Source organism: Cynocephalus volans, chromosome 6 (genome assembly GCF_027409185.1).
Source record: "Cynocephalus volans isolate mCynVol1 chromosome 6, mCynVol1.pri, whole genome shotgun sequence".
Lineage (NCBI taxonomy): Eukaryota > Metazoa > Chordata > Mammalia > Dermoptera > Cynocephalidae > Cynocephalus > Cynocephalus volans.
Window position 1 is genome coordinate 91,775,757 of NC_084465.1, and position 19,062 is coordinate 91,794,818.

General features: G+C 42.2%; 1 protein-coding gene across 1 annotated transcript in view; it reads left to right on the forward strand.

Annotated features, from left to right (window-relative positions):
- The window catches only part of CHN2 (chimerin 2), a 291,887-nt gene that overhangs the window by 130,180 nt on the left and 142,645 nt on the right, over nucleotides 1-19,062 (forward strand). Inside the window, exon 2 of the mRNA XM_063099553.1 lies at nucleotides 14,455-14,493. Coding sequence (XP_062955623.1) covers nucleotides 14,455-14,493 — 39 coding nt within the window. The remainder of the gene's footprint in view (nucleotides 1-14,454; nucleotides 14,494-19,062) is intronic.

Below are 19,062 nucleotides of genomic sequence, written 5' to 3' on the forward strand. Positions count from 1 at the left end.
TAAGAAAATTAACCCAGATATAGCCACAATTGCAAGTGTTAAATGTAATTATAAACTAAGTTTTTAATTTTTTTCTTTTTAATTTTTTTCTTTTTTTTTTCCCCCTAATTCAAATAATGTAAAAATGTATACAGTGAAAACGAAGTCTCCCTACCTGTCCTGCCCATCAGCTACCCAGATCACCATGGACAGGCACAACTTCAACCCCTGGCAGTTTCTTCCAGAGCTGTTTTATGTACTGTAAACACTGGGATTTTCCTCATTTTTCAAGTTTAACATCTTGGGAAGCTTTCCATATCAGCCACTTCATTCTTTTTAGTGCCTTCATAGTATTCCACAGCAGATTTTTAAAAGATCACTTTAAAAAGCCACATAGCAAGTGGATATGTGGTGGAGACCACCTGCAGGTCTCATGTTATATGAGTGTGTGGCTGTGGGAGGAGAAAATGTGCAGTGGCCACATCATGTAGAGACTGAAAATGTTTTTCTTTCAAAAGTTTAAGAAACCAGCCAGCATGATGTGTTTTGAAAAAAAAAAAGTCGAGATATACATACGGAATTTAAATAAAATTGTTCCATGAAATGTCAAATGATGAAAGCAATATTTCTAAATTTGTGCGTTATTTTAAAAATGATTTTACATGTGTATGTATAACCGAATTTATGAATTAAGTATTATGAGTAGATATCTGATAATTTTATTTATATAACTAAAAGTTTATATATTCAAAAACCTTTCTTGGAGATCTTCTCATTAGGAAAATGGAGGCTGCCTTCTGCTGGGGGTTACTTAGGGAGCCCCCAATATTTAGCAGTTCTTTTCTGTACAAACATTAATCAGACATAATAATGCAGCCACAGACTAAGATTTATTACTAAGGGCAAACAGGAAGGCTGTGGGCCAGGTGGGCTTGCTAACCACTGAGCCCCAGAATTAAGCAGGGTTACCTGTCCTCCAGATGCTGCAGAGCTAGACCACCAGGAAGGCCACCCTTCACCACTAGGACAGTGCCCCCCAGGACTGGCACAAAGCCAAAAGACAAATCACTTCCATCTCCCCAGGAACACAATACAGGCCCAGACAGAGGCCAGGAGTTCACTTACTGAGTTTCCTTCACCAGCCGGGAATGGGGAAGACCACTACCACCATGTACTTTGGCGTGAAGCACGTGCTTATTTAGACTAACTCTCACCACATGCATGAGGCAAGTAGGCTATTCTGTGGCATAAGAAGTGCCTGCTTGTTCCCTTAGGGCAGGAAGGATAGCTTTCCCAGAGTCACTGGCTCCAGCGTGCTACCTTTTAACTTCACAGAACAGCTCCAGGCAGAAGGTCCCTACACAGACAGAATGCAACTGCTCCAAACTGAGAACGTAAGGAGCCGTGGAGCTTTATACCAGGAGCACATCTACAGCACATCTAGCCCAATTTCTGTTCTTACAGATGAGAAAACTGAGGCCCATCTGGGTTGAGGTTGAGGGAGTGGCTGAAAATCACCCAGTGAGCTTGGAGTGGAGCTGGGATGAGAAGTCCAGTGCTGTCTCCCAAGCTGTGCTTGGCTTCTTGACCAAAGCAGGGTTTTCTGCCCTTGCCCGTAACCCCATCACTAGAGTTCTCTTCTTCACGTGGGGAGGTATGGCCAGCAACCCTCTGACTGTCAAGTTCCACTGCAGCTGGGTCTGTTTCAGCCTGCAAGACAAACAGCGATCTGGCAAACACAGGCCAGAGTGAGTGGCTGCTGACGTGCCCATTCTTGGTATGAATTGCTACAATTACATTACCCACACCAATTGTTATGAACAGTGCCAGTTGTGAGCAATGACTGTGCTAAATCAGAGAGCCCATTTGTTGCCAGACCAGTATGAAGCTGACAAGCCAGGCCTGGGAGTGGGCTGAATGTCTCTTATTGATAATTAAATCTGGGCGAGAATTACACACAGTACCTGATATGCAGAGAGCCTTTGAGGAGGAACAGGGAGGGAGGGATGGATGGGTGGCTGGCTGGCTGGATGGCGGAAGAGAGGGAGGTAGGGACAGAGGGACAAAAGGAAGGAGGGAGGAAGGAAGGATGGGAGAAAGGGAATTTTAGTTAGTGAGATTTCACTGTTTTTATTTTAAAAGATGGCAGAAAATTGAATAATGTCCTGAGTTTTCTTACTTCTCTAGAGCTGTTTTCTACAGTGTTCAAACCATGTTATGCCATTGAAGCAGACCAGAAATAAGAACTGAAAATTTCACTTCTGCTTCTGCACTGCTGATTCTCCTGTGTAACTAAGGCCATCAGGAGAAGAATCAATGGGCTCTGAAGTAAAACAGATCTGGATTTGAATCCCATTTTTTCACTAATCATGTGACCTTGTGAAAATGACTTAATCTCTTTGAGTTTCACTTTCCTCTTCTCAAAGAGATAAAAACACTTACCTTACAGGACCTCTGCTGTGTGCTTCCCTAGCACCCCGAACTTTGTCTGTCATGACAGGTTTCATAGTTTATTGTAATTACTTGTTTAATGTTTGTGTGCCTTTATTGCTGGACCGTAAGACACCTGGAGAGCAGGGATTGCGTCTGCCTTGCTCACAGTTAGTCTTTAGCACGTAGCACAGTGTCTGGCACATATGTATTTGCTGAAAAGATGGATGGGTGGATGGGTGAATGGATGGTTGGATAGATGGATAGATGGGTGAATGGGTGGAGAGATGATTCAAGAAAACTGTAAAGATTTCAGATAATGTATGTAAGTGGCCTACCCCAGAAAATCTGGAACATACCAGGTACTCAAAAATTCCTTTCCACTTTTGCTGAAAGAACTCACCTCCTCTTCTCTCTCTGTACTTCAAGACTATTTTTTTTTTTTTCTGACCGGTAAGGGGATCGCAACCCTCGGCATGGTGTGGTCTGCACCACGCTCAGCCAGTGAGCGCACCGGCCATCCCTATATAGGATCCGAACCCATGGCCTCAGCGCTACCAGTGCCGCACTCTCCGAGTGAGCCACAGGGCCGACCCCAGGACTATTTGATTCTGCATATAATATGGCCAAAAAATCTTTCTTTGCTTACCAGTAGCGACACTGCCAGGGCTATGATTAATGGGTTGCTTTCATGAGAATTTAGTCTGTCACTCCACAACTATTCTGTATCTGAAGAGGCACAAATGCCCACAATGAACTCAAGGCACACTGAAAGATATAATAGGAGCAAAAGGTGGCTTTTCTAAATGGCAGGCATGGAGAGCTGGCTGGAGGTACATTTTAATTGTCTTCTTCTCCAAGAGACAACCTCATCAGTAAGGAGATGAACAAAAGAATAATTATCAAGAAATAACTGAGTAAAATAATCTTTTCCTCCCTAATCCAACAGCATTTCAGTTCTAATTTTGCTTTGTAACATGCTGCTTTCTACACTTGTGTTATGGTGACATGTACATGTGGCCAGCGGCATGTGGCCCAGCAGGCAGGCAGTTAGTGCTTGTTGAATGAATGAATGAATTGATGTCTTTTTGCATCTCCTAACTGATTCCTACAGTTAGATTCTGCATCTTGCTTTTATATCCACACCCATGTCTAGTGCGATATTTTGTGCCAAATAGGCCATAAGCTCTAGGTAAATATTTGTTGGATGAATAAATGAATGCCCAAAAGGGCTTCTGGAGGGCTTCAGAGAGACATTCCTCTGATGAAGAGATTTGTAAAGGGGCAGGCAGATGCTGGAAGGGAGAATGTCTGGAGAGAGAGAAGGGAAGGCGTGGTGGTCAGCTTGTCTCTAAAGAAACAGCAGAAGAGGACGTGCGTGAATGACGAGGGAGGAAGTGACCCACTAGGAGAGCAGCTCCATCATGCTGGGAGAAAGCTGCATTTTGTAGAAACCTAGAACCAATAAGTAGGGAGAGGGCTCTGGGAAAGAAAGAGACCAGGGACATGGCCAGTGGTTTGGCAAATGCAATGAAGACGATGACCAAAGGAGCTCCTGTGCCTTTTATCTCATCTCTCTTTATTGCCACTGTTCACCTCCACGTCACCGCCAAATCTCCCACTCACAAGGTGTTTTCTCAATTTCCATTCACCCTTCATCCCCCCAGCTGTGGCTGACGCCCACACTCCACTGCAAGATCATCACAGCTTCTTGTCGCTGCAGTCATGCATCCCCCCACGCTTATCACCTGGAACACCTTCTGATACTGCTCACCACTTGCCCCGTTAAATGTCTCTTGCTCTGCCCTTCATGTCACCCCATCTTATGGTTTCTCCTCATCTCTCTGGTCTCTGCTCACTCTCCTCTTCTGCTCATCCCTTAAATGTTGGTGCTTCTCTGTTGAAGGCCTTCTTTCCTCACTCTGAGTTTTCATCCTGTGTCGCGTTGTCTGCTTTAGTGGCTACAGCTGCCATCTGTATGTTTGGGCTGCCATTCCTAGATCTCCAGCTCAGGTCTCTTTTCTGGACTCCAAGCCTCTTGTATGTGTTCACTTGGCCATCCCATAGCCACCTCTCTCCAGCAGGGGAAAGCTGAGTGCATCGCCTCTGCCAAGCCTGCCTGTGCTCTGGTCTGCCCCATCTCCATGAATGGCATCACCATCCACCCAGCTGCTTAAGCCAAAACCCATTCATCTTCCTCTGCCCAAACCACAAGTCATTTTCCTTCCCTCCCTCCCTGTCCATATCCAATTCATTACCAAGTCCTGTAGATTCTATTTTCTCAACTTCTTTCAAATCCATCCCACTTTCCACATCTCCACTGCCAGTATTTGAGTTCAGATCATTCGTGTCACCTTCCTAGGTTACTGGCCAGTGGCTTGATGGGTATCACTGCCTCAATCTTCCCTCTCTCCCATCTTCTCTTCCTCCAGTTTCATACTGTAACTGGAATGATCTTTCTAAAATACATACTGGGTTTTGTGTTCTCCCCACTTAAATTTCTTCTTAACTTGATTTTAAAAGCCTTAATTATGTGGCCTCTACTGACTTCTCTAGTTTAATCCCCAGCCACTCTGGAGCACCCCACCCACCCACAGCATAGTCTATTTCAACCAGCAAGCAGAACTGCTTCTAGCTCTGAATGCTGTACTTCACGTTGCCTGTGCTCCTGCAGACCACAACTTGGTCTGTGTGTCACAAAGACACTGCTGGCCCTCAGCTGCTGTAGCAGATGTCTGGGTATTAGAGGACCTCTTTGACTAGGCTCAGTGTGCTGTGGAACCAGAAGTTACTCATCCTTCTCTTTGTCTCTGGGGACCCTACGCCTTGTTGTTAGATTCTATTTCTCCAGGACTGCTCTTGAAGGAGCCCTGGACAGGGCTACACAGGTTCAGAGGTGACTGGCCAAGGCATGGGTAAGGGCCTCACCTCCCCAGTGCTATCCAGCCTTCCAAAGGTTGGGATGTCCTGCCATAGATCCTCTTCTTGAACAGCCTCTTGCTGTATCCCTCAACACAATGCAGGCTTTGAGTCTTTGCCTGTCTTTCACTTATCCAACCCTTTACTGAGCACCTACTATGTCCTGGAATACAGCAGTCAGGGCCATTCCAGTTGTGCCATTTGTGCCCAGCTAAGGGGATGAGTGTGGGCCGAACCCAGCCTGGGCTCCCCTTGCCAGGCCACATGCTCTGGCTCAGGGCTCTGTCCCCCAGAGGAAGCATCTTCTTCACACACAGGTGCTGTCCAGTTGCCAAGCTGGGCATGTACATAAAAGGAACACCTCCTACTAACTCACAAAATGTCCCTGATGGGCTGAGGGCTATGCATGCATCAGAGAAGATAATTGGGTTGTGCTGTTACAGTGCTCTCTGTCCAGCGTGGGGGGACGAAGTACAAACAAAGAAATATACAAGCGTGCAGTAGATGTCAGGTAGTGAAAAAGATCTACAAAGAATGAAAGAGAGTATCTGGGAAACCACTTTAGGTTGGATAATCCCGGAAGATCTCTATAAAGAGCCAGAACATTCAAGCCAAGATCTGGATGATAAGGAAACTGGCCGTGTGGAGATTAGAGGGAAAGGAGTTGTACGATCTCTGAGACTAGAATGATCTTCATGTACTCAGAGACTAAAGGAAAGGCCAGAGTAGTTGAGGTATAAGGAGCAGGAGAAATAAACGGGATGACCAGGGAGAGTTGGCCAGGGGCCCCTACCTGCCTGTTCACTGAGGGCTACCCAAGGTCTGGCTCCTTGTATTTATTCAATAAATACCTGTTGAATGGAAGAATCTCCTCATAGCTCTGTGTAAGAATAAGTGGCCCAGGACAGAGCTCTGCGTGGTCCCAGTGCCCTCTACTGACCACAAGCTCCAGCCCAGGGCCCTGGATATCTTCATCACCTTCAGAAAATCTCTGCCTGGCTTCGTCCTTAGGTCCCAGCCTGAGGGCCCTGCAATGGTTTCTGGAATTTGTCTTATTAACTATTCTCTGCAAGTTAGACTCAGTTTCAAAAACCCCTGATATGAGATCCACAGTCAGATGCACATCGGGCCTTTATCCCTTACTCATGTGGAGTTTCCAAAGAGAATACATGGATGTCTAATTTCTCCAGGGAATGCAGGGAACCTGTGTGAGTGACATGCATTAGCAAGAAAGCTCCCTAACAGCCTTCACATCCCAGTGTTTTGCAGCAGTTAGGATGATCTCCAGGTACTCTCGCAACTCAGGTCTGGTACCATTTCACTGTGATGGGCTGACAAGATCATAACCACAGGCTGCTTGCTTTGGCCTCTCACCTGTTTCTAAAGGCCCAAGGCTGGGCATAGTGCATGTGTGGAAGACATATGGCAGTGTATGCACAGACACGACACACTATTCCTACAGCGGCGGTTTGCTTTCATTTGGATCCCAACCCATTCTGGGCCCATTAAGCTAATCATTCAACAAACTCTGAACTGTCACCTCATTGTGAGGCTGTTCTATGCTTGATGAAAAACCTGTTTTCACCCAACTTCCCTGGAAAAAGCCCACTGCAGCCCATTTGCAAATGTGTGCATCAATAAATCAAAAGTGACAGCAGAGACCTGGCTTTTCTGGGAGAGGGGATGGCAGAGGATGGGCCAATCCTTCCACCCTTTATTTTCCAAATGACCCCTCTAATGCAGTATATGCAGCTTTATTGGAAATATTCTAAAGGATAGGTCATGTCCAACTTCCTCGGCAGGTTATTCTCTGCATCGGTGAATCTTTCACTTGTGTCCTTTTCCAAAGCCCCTGCGTGTGATTTTCTGTTAGTCTAGTCGTCCTCCACTGAGCCAACCAAAGGAATCTGGTCCTTCTTGATGTTTACAGGTATTTCCTCTTCAGTTGTCACTTACCCAAGTGGAGCACATGTGTTCTTTAATTTTTCTTCATTAATCAGTCCCCACATTCCTTTACACTTGCTCCTCAGGTGTTTCCATCAAATCAAACGTATTTCTGGAGCTAAAAATGCCTGGAAGAATATAGCCTTCCAGCTGCAGCCACCAAAACGTGTGGGATTCGTGTATCTTCACCTTGCTCCATGGCCATATGTTTCCACAGCTTCACTCCCAAGAGCGTCTGTGCCTCCGTCTTCTCCCCTGCAAATGCATTCTTGGTCTGTGAATTTTCTAATTGAGTCTTAAAGGCATCAAAAATTAAAATGTATATTAATGACAGCCAGTGTTGGTGAGTGAGAGTGTGGGAGAGTAAGCAGTCTTGTCCATGTTGTAGTTACGATTGACACAACTTTTTTGAAGACCGTTTTTTTTTTTTTTTTTTTGTCTTTTTCGTGACCAGTACTCAGCCAGTGAGTGCACCGGCCATTCCTATATAGGATCCGAACACGTGGCGGGAGCGTCGCTGAGCTCCCAGCACCGCACTCTCCCGAGTGCGCCCGGGCTCGGCCCGAAGACTGTTTTTTTTTTTTTTTTTTTTTTTTTTGTCGTTTTTTCGTGACCGGCACTCAGCCAGTGAGTGCACTGGTCAGTCCTATATAGGATCCGAACACGCGGCGGGAGCGTCGCCGCGCTGCCAGCGCAGCACGCTACCAAGTGCGCCACGGGCTCGCCCCCGAAGACCGTTTTAATAATAGCTTTTTTTTTTTTTTTTTTTTTTTTTTGTCTTTTTTTGTGTGTGTGTGTGACCGGCCGCACCCCGCTCAGCCAGTGAGTGCACCGGCCATCCCTATATAGGATCCGAACCCGGCGGGAGCGCTGCTGCTCTCCCAGCGCTGCACTCTCCAGAGTGCTCCACAGGGTCGGCCCTTAATAATAGCTTTTAAAATAAAAAACATGCAGACCCTTCACCCATTGCGTTAACATCCCCGAATCTGTACTACAAAGATAACATACCATTGCTGCCTTGTTAATAGTAGCCAAAAATTGAAAATAGCCTAAATGTCCATCAGTTAGAAATCATTGCATAAATGAATTAAGTACATTTTGATATATACTCACAATCAAAGACCAAGAAGCAGTTAAAAAAAAAAAGAAAATAACACATCTATGTGTACTGACGTGGGAAAATGCCTAAGAAATACCATTCAATTCAAAAAACAAGTTGCAGAACAGTATATACAGGAGGACCATTTTTATAAATTTTGATTCTACCTACTTACAGAACGAAATCTGGAAGGATTCACACAGATCTCTTAACAGTGCTTTTTGTCTGAGGTAGAGGACTTCTAAAATATACATTTTTCAAATATGAGACTGTTTCTGTTTTTCAACAATAAGTGTATATTTCTTTTAAGTTGAGTAAAAACAATAGAGGTACCCCATGATTTTTACCATGCTCTTGATTGAGACGGCTCTTTAAGACACACGCTCTGTTGTCCCCATCGTCCCCTCTGTCTGCCTCAGACATTGAAGAGCTTTCTGTGGGCTAATCCCACAATTCTTTGTCTTTACTCTAATGTTATTTTAGCACGTAAGGTTTTCTCAAGGTTGCTCTCAAATTTTAACCGGCACCTCCAGCCTGCTTTATCCAGCTTTTCTTTTTTAAAAAATATGTTCAGATTCCTTACGGATTATTTCATGTGAGTGGTCTTATTGCCTATTTTCCTAAGATTGAGATCATTTTCTAAGCATCCATATCATTTTTCTCTTTTCCCCCCCTCTTTAAGGAGAGGAGATATCTGTTTCCCAGCCTGCTTAGAATTGCTCATTAATGTTGATTTCACAGAATTTTTAAAAGAGGGCCCAGGGAATTGGCATGGCCTTTGCTACAGTAACAACAGTCTCTTCTTTGGTCTCCATCTTCACCTGTTCCTGCACTAGTACCGCACATGCTGTATGCGTTCTTGTAAGAATTGTTTTTGAGTCTTTTTACATCTACTTTATTTTCAAGGTGGTGATTTAGTTAGATAGTGTGTTAAAAACAAACAAACAAAAAAAAACATCTAGCACTTCTACTAATTTATTTCTCATTTTAAAAAATTTTCAAACAAGCAACATGTAGAGAAAATTATAAAATGTAGGTAAGCAAAGGAAGAAAAAATAAAAATCACCTATTTTTCACTATCAGGTATAGCAGCTCTTAATAATTGGGTGTATAATAAATGTATACATAATTTCTGTGTATATAAATATTTACCTTTTCTTAAAATTGGGATATTTAATAAATTGTTTTGTAACCTGATTTGTTTAATACCTGACAATGTAGCATGAATATTTTCTGTTATTAAAAATACATAATAATAACAGCAAGCATACAGTTTACTATATGCCAGGCACCAGACTGAGCATTTTATTTTATTTTTTTCTCACAATTTATCTTCTGTCCATCCTTCATTTAACTTTTTTATTGTACCTTTTATTTGGAGTAGTCTGTTTCTTTTTGTTTGTTTGTTTTTTTCTGTTAGTCTCTTCACCTTTAGCTTTTTTCTACACATGGCTGTAATAAAATGGAGCATATTTGTTATTTTCTCTTTACAGACTTATGGTTACAGACTAAGCCTTTTACATATATTAACCCATCCATATAGCATCCTCACAACAATGCTATATGTTGAGTATTATTATTATTCCCATTTTATAGATAAAAAACTGAAGCATAGAAAGATTAGACAAATCGACCAAGGTCACACAGCTAAGAAGTGGTAGAGCTAAGTTTTGAACGTAGACAGTCTAGCTTCAGAGGTTGAACTCTTGATCAAAAAGCTATAACCCAAACTGTCATTTTTGTGACTAAGTATATGATGATTATTTAACCACTCCCTTCTTTCTGTGCTTTCAGGTTCATTATTATACACACCACAGCAATGAACACCTGGTTCGTGTGTGTGTGTGTGTGTGTGTGTGTGTGTATCCTGTACATATGTTCTGTTACTACCTTAGGCTAGATTCCCATGAATGGAATTGCTGGGTCAAAAAGTTGAAACTTTTTTTAAATGTTAGGTGCATATTGGTCAGTGTTTTAAGCGGTATATTTTGTAAGCCTCTCTGATCCTTATAATTTACTGTTCTTTTCTAAAAATGTGTGACTGTCTTTTGGGTTCAATGATAGATATTTTGGAGGGAGATTATGGAGCTTCTTGTTTTACTTCCTCTCCCCTCCTTTTGCATCATACCCATTTCTCTAAAATATTCAACAAAATTTTCAAAATCATTATGCCTTATGTTGTCAGTACTTCCAGTACCTTGGATCTCCTGGACTTTAACTATTAGATGGGGTCATAGATGGAATACTGTCCCACCATTTGACTTTAACGGCAATTTTTCATACTGCTAATTTTCTTTCTTTTCTCTATTCTACTTTTTTCAAACTTCACAAGAATGGAGGTAACAAATCTGGTGTGTAATCATTTTGATTTCTTGATTTCAGTATATGGAAGTGAGGAGTGGCTGCTTGGGAAGGATGAATGATGCTTCAGAGGTCTGCAGACAAAGCTCCCCCCTCTGCCTCTAACTTGTTTCGTGACCTTGAGGAAACCACTTAATTGTTTCAATTTTCCTCAATTGCCAAATGAGGAAGGGGAACTCAATGACCTTGAAAACCTATTCCAGGTTAAAAAAAAAAAAAAAAAAGCGTTAGGCTACCCAAGGGTATAGTAGATAGTTAAAAAGTATAATGTGAAATTGGGGCAAATAATGTGTGTGTCGGTGGCAACTAAAGATTTGTTTCAACATATTAAAAATATTTTGTGCTTTGTCGCTTGACCAAGACCTCCTAACAGTGCACGTTAGTGGTTTGTGAAACGTGTCTCTAAGGCCAAGGTAATTATAGTTGTTCAGCTGAAGCGTGACAAATTCTCACTTAGAGTTCTTTTATGGGAAAGAAAACCCTTCCATGACAACAGCACTGGAACTTAATTACAGGCTCCAGATCTGGGGGCAAGAATAGAGACTGTCACTGGCTGTGGCCAAGAGAGAGAAGACAAGTGCATAGGTCCACCTGGGAAGAATTAGGACAGACTGATGGTGACATACCAAGAACACAATGACAGCATTAGGGGGCTTCACCAAGAACCTGCCATTCGCTGGGCATTGTCCCGGGAACTTCACATACACGGTCTCATTTAATTCCCACAGTAACCCTAAGAGATAGGTTATAAGGTATGTACTTTTATTTTTTCTGTTTTAGCAGGATGAGAGGCTCTTAGGAGAATCTAAATAATCTGCAGCAAGTTATTCAGCCAATAGTTGACCAAGGTAGGATCTGAATGCTGAGAGTTTATTCATTTATTTAACACTTTTTTTTTTTTGGAATGCCTGTTGTATGCCAGGCACCCTTCTAAGGGCTGGTGATGCAGAAGTGAATGAGGCAAAATCCTGCTTGTTGGCTATTAGTTGGATGAGACCAGTCATAACAAACCAACAATTCAATAAATAATTTCAAATAATAATAAGTGCAAAGAAGAAAAGTACTTAGCTGTTTTAGGAGAGTGACTGGGGTTGGTGGGGGAGGCTGCTTCACACAAAGCTAGCAGGGAAAGCCCCCGGGAGTGACGGTGACCTGAGCTCTGCACGATGGAGCACGTGAGTCACACACAGCTCTGTTGGAGAGCGTTTTACATGGAGAGAGCAGAAGAGCGAAGGCAGGGGACTCAAAAGAGCTTGGCTTGTTCTGGGAATGCAGAGAAAGCCAGCATGGTTGGATGATCATTGGAACAGGTAAAATTGTCTGCAGTGAAGTCAAACAGGTGGGCAGGTGCCAGATGATGTAGGACCTTGTAGGCCACAGTAAGATGTTCATATTTTATTCCATACCCGGGGGAAAGCCACTGGAGGATTTTACACAAGGGAATGTTATGACCAGCAGTCTCTATATGTGGCTTTCTTCACTTCTATGTTATTGCCAACAGGAGCAACTGGAAAGGGATAAATTATTTACGTAGCATGCAGGGCAGCCTAATGAAAGTTAAGTTAGGGGCCAGTGTTTCAGATGAAATAAAACTTTAGATTTTTACAGAACAACAAGCTGGAAATGAATGTTGAGAGGTCATCTTCTGACTTTAGGTAGGAAGACCTTAGCAGATCCAAGTTGAGCATCTGGGCAGTATTTAAAGACCTGCATAAAGGGAACTTTGTCTTGGGACCTTCCCTCATATGTGGAAGACGGTGCTATAGGTTCTGAACATTCTTGACCCATTCTTGGTCTGGAGCTTGTGCTTTCCTCATAGAATAAACCTCATCCAAAATAATAAAACATTACAGCTTTGGGTAGGTGGCAGCTCAGGGATTTACATTTCTGTACAGTCTGTCTTGTGTGCATGCATGGGTGCGTGTGTGTGTTGATCTTTATCTTTGAAAAAATGTTTTGTTTTGTTTTTTTTAAGATGACCGGTAAGGGGATCTTAACCCTTGACTTGGTGTTGTCAGCACCACGCTCTCCCAAGTGAGCTAACCAGCCATCTCTATATAGGGATCCGAACCCATGGCCTTGGTGTTATCAGCACCACACTCTCCCAAGTGAGCCACGGGCCGGCCCTGAAAAAGTATTTTTGAAGATGCTGTCAGCATTTTGACATACAGGGCCTGGCTTTTCTGCTGAGGTGGCAATGTATGAATGATTCTAGAATTCTCTTGTAAACTCAGCAACTTGATGCATTTTATTTAAATGTTCTTTATAAACAAACACTCATGTTAACCCTTTAAAACAGGTTTATGTCTCATAGGATGAAATTAATTGATTATTTAGGTTAAAAGCTCACTACAGTATTATAAGATATTGTTCTCTCACTTTGACAGAAGTATTAAGAATTAATGCCCACATTTACCCAGCAAACTAAGTTTGAGTAACAAAATAAGCCATTCTCAATGTACGGTATTTGTGTGTGTGCCTCTGTGGCTGACTATCCACATGTAGGTTCCTGACAACACAGGCCTAACAACACAGATTCATTTGTCCAAAATGATCTTTGGAGGCATATAGTTGAGCACTGTCATACAGGGGACTCCAGAGAGCAAGATATTAATTGTAAAAGAATTTAATTTAAGCTACACACCTGTAATTGAGTGAGATTTAGGGAAGGTTACAACTCTTGAGTCAGTTTTTATTTATAAATAGCATATTTGTTTCTCAAGGGGAAAAACATTCTTGAACTATCTCATCTCATGAGGTTAGAAAATTTCTAACAGGACAGGAACACACAGACGGAGCGATATAAGGACAGCCATGTGTGACCGTGGGAGTGCAGGACAACAGAACAGAGCTTCCTGGGGCTGAACTAGAGAACTGTTAAGGTTCCCCTAGATCAACATCTGTGGTTTGGGGAAAAATGATTTCCCCCCTGGCCATTTAAGCTAGACTATGTTTTACGAATGCCTTATAGCTATGAGCTCAGAAAGGCTCTCATAAGAGAGTCAGAATTATGAATTCATCTGTCAGCACTGGGAATGTTGAGTCGACTGAACAAGCAGATTTTCTCCCATTGTCTGTTTTCTAGACCGATGAGTAACAATTTTACCCTCTCCATTTTGTTGAAACTCTTTCACTCTAACACTTCTGATTGCTGAGAGGTTTCTGGACATTTTCTAAGTCAGACTTTGGAGTTAATTCAAGGAGATAATGCAATGCCAATTGAATCATCAGTGTCTGTTGTCAGACCTGTTATTTTAGGAGTTCAGTTGGTCGAGCTGCATAACTTTCCAGATTTAATGTTACATACTTGCCACTTTGCGTCTTGCCCTCAAGTCTTAATAAATGGGTTAAAGGTTTGATTGGAAACTGTGAGATAAATTATATGTTTATTATGCCAAGTTAAGTAAATACTGTTGGAAAGGATTACTGGAGGGTACAATCAAGTTAATTGCTTTAAAAATCTTTTTTGATTTACTGGGCTCTATGAAAATGGTTGAGCAATTGATTCGGTCACAGTGAGTGAGTTGAAGAAAGTGGTCTGGGTCCACAAGGGTTTCCACACACACCCCCTCCCTAACGCCTGGACTGTCCCATTAAACGAGGGAACGTCCCCCTGGGACTGAATGCCAGTCCTGCTGACGGACTGTCGTCCCTCCAGAGAAGACACATGTTGGCAGTTTGACGTTCAGGCTGACGGATTGATTTCTTTCTTTTTCTTCTAGATGCTGAAGAATACCAACCTCCAATATGGAAATCATACTGTGAGTACCCCAAATGTACCTCTTCCCAAGTCTTTAGCAGACCTGCCTTGGTGTGCAATACTTGCCGTTGGTGCAGTACACACAAGTAGTCTCACATCACAGCACCAAAACCCCAAAGCTTTCTTTTGCCACTGAGGAGAGACATTAGAGAGCATTCACTCGGCACCTCTCCCCTGGCCAGGACCTCCCGCATCAGGAATGCTTGCAGAAGGAAGGTGTGCATGCTGGCTCTCTGCCTTGCAGTTTGGGGCTTTATTTTTATTTTGATTTCTTGCACAGTTGGTTGGCAAGGGTGAAAGTGTTGTCTCCCATAAATTATGTTCTTGGCTGATCATCCTAAGGCTGTAATATCATATGACATTAACCGCTGAAAAATTAACCGATAGCAAAGAATGTTTGGTCACTAAGGGTGACTCCTTAGAAACGGATCATGCCTGATCATCAGTCACTCATTCAGTTCCCCCCATGAAGGCAGGCAGCTGTCATCACCTCTGTCTCAGCATCATGTGCCCAACTCAGCACTTCTCCAGTGAGAGAGGGGAGGACTGTGGTAGGATGGAGAGCCGCTGTGCCAGCAGCCGGGGTGGGGGGCGGGCTGCAGGGCTTGTTCAGGCTCCACTTTGATAATCAGAATATTATTACTATTGTTATTGATGTTGCCCGTTGAGAATCTGCCCTGTGCCAGCCACTGCACTAAGCCACTGGATCTCAAATTCTCACCACAGCCACCACAGACGAGCACTATTATTGTCTCCAGTTCACCTAGAAGGAAAACAGGGCTCAGGGAGGCTAAGTAACTTCGTGAAGGTTTCACAAAAAGCAGTGGGGTGGCATTCAGAGTGGAACCCAGGAGCAGGCTTGACCCACTGCCTACAAGTCACGCAGACTTCCTTCTTTTATTTAAAATTTTATGTAAACATAAATATATATATTTTCATATATACATACATAATGTGTATGTATGTATGTATTTGTTACAAAAGCAATACAAAGCTGCATAAAAGACAAACTTTAGAGAAATACATAAAGCCGAGAATAAAAATGTCACATAATACACAAACCAACTCCACACCCCAAATTCCATTCCTCCTCCCCTTTCCCAATAGCTGACCTCTGTCAGTTTTGGAAGGCACAGGCTTGCAATTGTTTAAAAATCCGTGATTAATAGTAAGGCATTTTCGCTATTGTTTTGTTTTGTAAATGGCTTTATACTGTACTTGGTGTCCTTCACCTTGCTCGTTTCACTTCACAACTATCTTGTTTGTATCTTTCCATGTCAGCACATACCGAGTCTGTTCTTCCATCTGTGAAATAAGGGGGTAATGCTGGGTCTCTGAGGGCCCTTCCAATCTAATGCTCTGCATGCCGGTCTTCTATTTTAAAAGGCAGTGCTAATGACTTAGTAATTGGATGTTTTTGTTTGTTTGTTTCCTAATGGAGTGTAAAGTGCTCTGACAATAAATCAACAAAATATCTGCAATGAGAGGGCTGGCTGCTCTGTGACTTACTGTGCCTTGCACACAGCCCTGCGCACATTAACTACCCAATAAATATTTGTTGAGTGAATGCTGCTGTTGAGAGCTTTACTGAAGTGAAACGATGGCTTTGGCTCAAATTCATTTCTAAGAGACCTTGGACCTTAGAATATATCTAATATATCTTTTAGCATTTCCATGTCCCAAGGAAGCCAGAAAAGTCATTGCTAACTACATTCACATTATCAATTAATTAATTATTAATTAAGTTCACATGATCAATTTTGCCCTAGTGTGTTGGTGTTAAGTTTGATTTTTGGATCTAACAAATCGTTTGTTTGTTTGTTTCTAGAATCATAAAGCTTTAGATACAGAAGGGATGACTGAGGCCATTTAATACAAACCTAATGGCATATATGAAGTTCCTCTTTATTACACCCAACTGATAGTCACCCAGGCTGTATTTGAGGACCATTAGTGATGGGGAATGTCAAAAATGAGGGGAATATGCCATCACAGCATCAAAAACATATGGACCAAAGCTCTGCAGAACACCATTGAGAAAAAACGCTCCTTGGATTGTCTTGGATCCATGAATTCTTTGAATTTGAGTGTTGGACAACTTATAAATGTACCTTACAATATTATTATCAAGCTCTTGTTCCTCCGTCTTATTCCCAAGATTATCATCCATTCATTTCATCTTTCAGCAAGTACTTTCTGAATGTCAGAGAATAAGTATTAAGAATCAACAATGAATTAAATGTGGTCCATACTTTCCTCCAGTTTACAGTCTAATAAGGTAGACAGATGTAAAACAATAAATTTAAAATGCAAATGGATTCTAGTGATAAAATAATACTCCTCTCCCTACTAGAATTAGAGAAGACTTTGTAGCACAGGTTAAATTTGCATGCAGGTCTTGAAGGATGAGAAAGAATCTGAGGGCCTTGCAGACCTTCATAAGATACTATTAACAATTCAAATATGCTAAGTCTATAACATTTTTCTGATCTGAAGGTTCACAAAGCTATATCAGAACATTACATTTGTTTTGTTTTAAATAACCATTTGGTAAACCCATTCTGAACCTCGGGATTCACAAAGCCCTTCTCTTTGAAATGCTCAGAAATCATCCTTTGAGAGATTAATTTTAGACACTGATGTCAAATTCATTAGCATAGCATTTACAGAATCCATGTTCTTCTGTCACACACACTTTTTTTTTAACTTTAGCAATTACTTGGTACTATTAAATCTCTCATGTATTTATTGGATGCAGTGCATTTTTGCCATAGTACAAGATTGGGTTTTAAAATTCATGATTTGCAATGATTAGAAGTATACAGCTATGTCTTTGCTTTCACTGACTATTGTTGGCCATAACTTTAACTTATTTGATGTCAGATACTTATTATGGAGCATAAGTCCCAATGTGACATTATTCCTAAATGAAAATGAATCTACTTCTAATGACTGACTTTAAGAGCTGTTTCTAAGTTCTAATGCTAATTGCAATACTCCTGGCTGTAAATAACAGGATATTCCAACCTAATTGACTGACTTAAGCAAAAATCCAGAGGCACTGGCTGCAGACATGGCTTGTTCCAGCAATGCAAATGATGTTACCCGAGCACAGTATATGTTTTTCTCTTGTGACCCAGATAGCTATCAACAATGCCAGGGCTACCACTTCCTTAATCAAGAAGCACAGGCAAAGAGACAGTCTACTTTCTTAACACTTCAGCAAAGTCTCAAGATTGATTCTCAGCCCTGACTGACACGAGTTACCCCTTCGTGAGTTCATCCCTCTGGTCAGAGAGTAGGGATATGCTAACTGCCCTAAGCCAATCAGGGCCCACCGCTGGAACTCAGGGAAAGATCAGTCCTCTATGACCCATACTGATCAGAAATGGATGCTAGGGAGGCAACCACAAACATCTGACTTAGAAACGTAGAAGAGTAAGGAACCTTGGAAGTCAGTTCCGTCAATATTTTATATGAAGTATAGTGTTCATTAATGTATTCATTTATTCAACAAATGCATATTCGGTCTCTGCCTTAAGCCAGACACTGTGCTTGGACTTGTGGGGCCAGAAGGATGGATAGGATCAGTTATTTACTCAAGGAACCACGATGTCATAGGCCCTTAAGTTCCTGCCCTCTCTGTTCCTCTCCTTTTCTTAGAAGCTAGCGCTACACTTACTGAACTGTTTCTATAGAATAGTCTTATCCCAAAGTATCATACATCTGTAGCTAATCCTTACCTCTCGAGACTAAACCCAAAAACGTTGATGAAGTCACTGAGAAAGCTTTGGTTCCAATGCCCTAATGGGAAAGCTACTTTTGAGTTTACTTAAAAAAAAATTAAAAAGCCACATTCTAAACTCTAAGCCAGAACTATATGAATGATATGCCCCAAGCAGACAAGTTCAAAAGCCAATCACCATGGGTATACTCTGAAAGATTTTCTTTTTTAAGAGGCCAAGTGCCAATTAAGCAGCAGACGCTGTGGCTGACAGCTCTCCCAAGAGACTTGCCCTGGCAGAGAGGGTCAGGCAGTCATAGCTTCTGCCTATTTTTCTAAATAGGAGTTTAAAACCTCAAGATCCTGATCTACAGACCCCCTGCATCAAAATCACCTGGGGAGAGGATTTGTAATAATTATTCCCCAGCCCTACCCCAGATCTCTGAATCAGAAAAGTTGGGGGCTCTGCAGTTTATCAAACCCCACAGGTTTTTCATATGTACGCTTAGGTCTGAGGCTTCCTGGTGGAGGCTACACAAGGCTCATCCTTGGGTTTTTCACAGTGCCATTAAACAATAGAAGAAGTAAATTCCCAATAAGACTTGACATTCTGTTAGCACAGCAAGGCCTTCTATAGTGGGCTGAAGGATGGGGTTGAACCAAGGGAGACATCTAAAGCACCTACAATTCCCTGCCCACACTGCGTGTTTTTTCCATGAAAACTGGGAAGACATGGGCAGTGAGCAGGGTGGCACTGGCTCAGTGCCATGTCCAAGTGGCTAGATTTAGCTCCTGGGTCCACATGCCCTCTTTAGAAAGATTTGGACTATAGGGAGCCATCCTTGA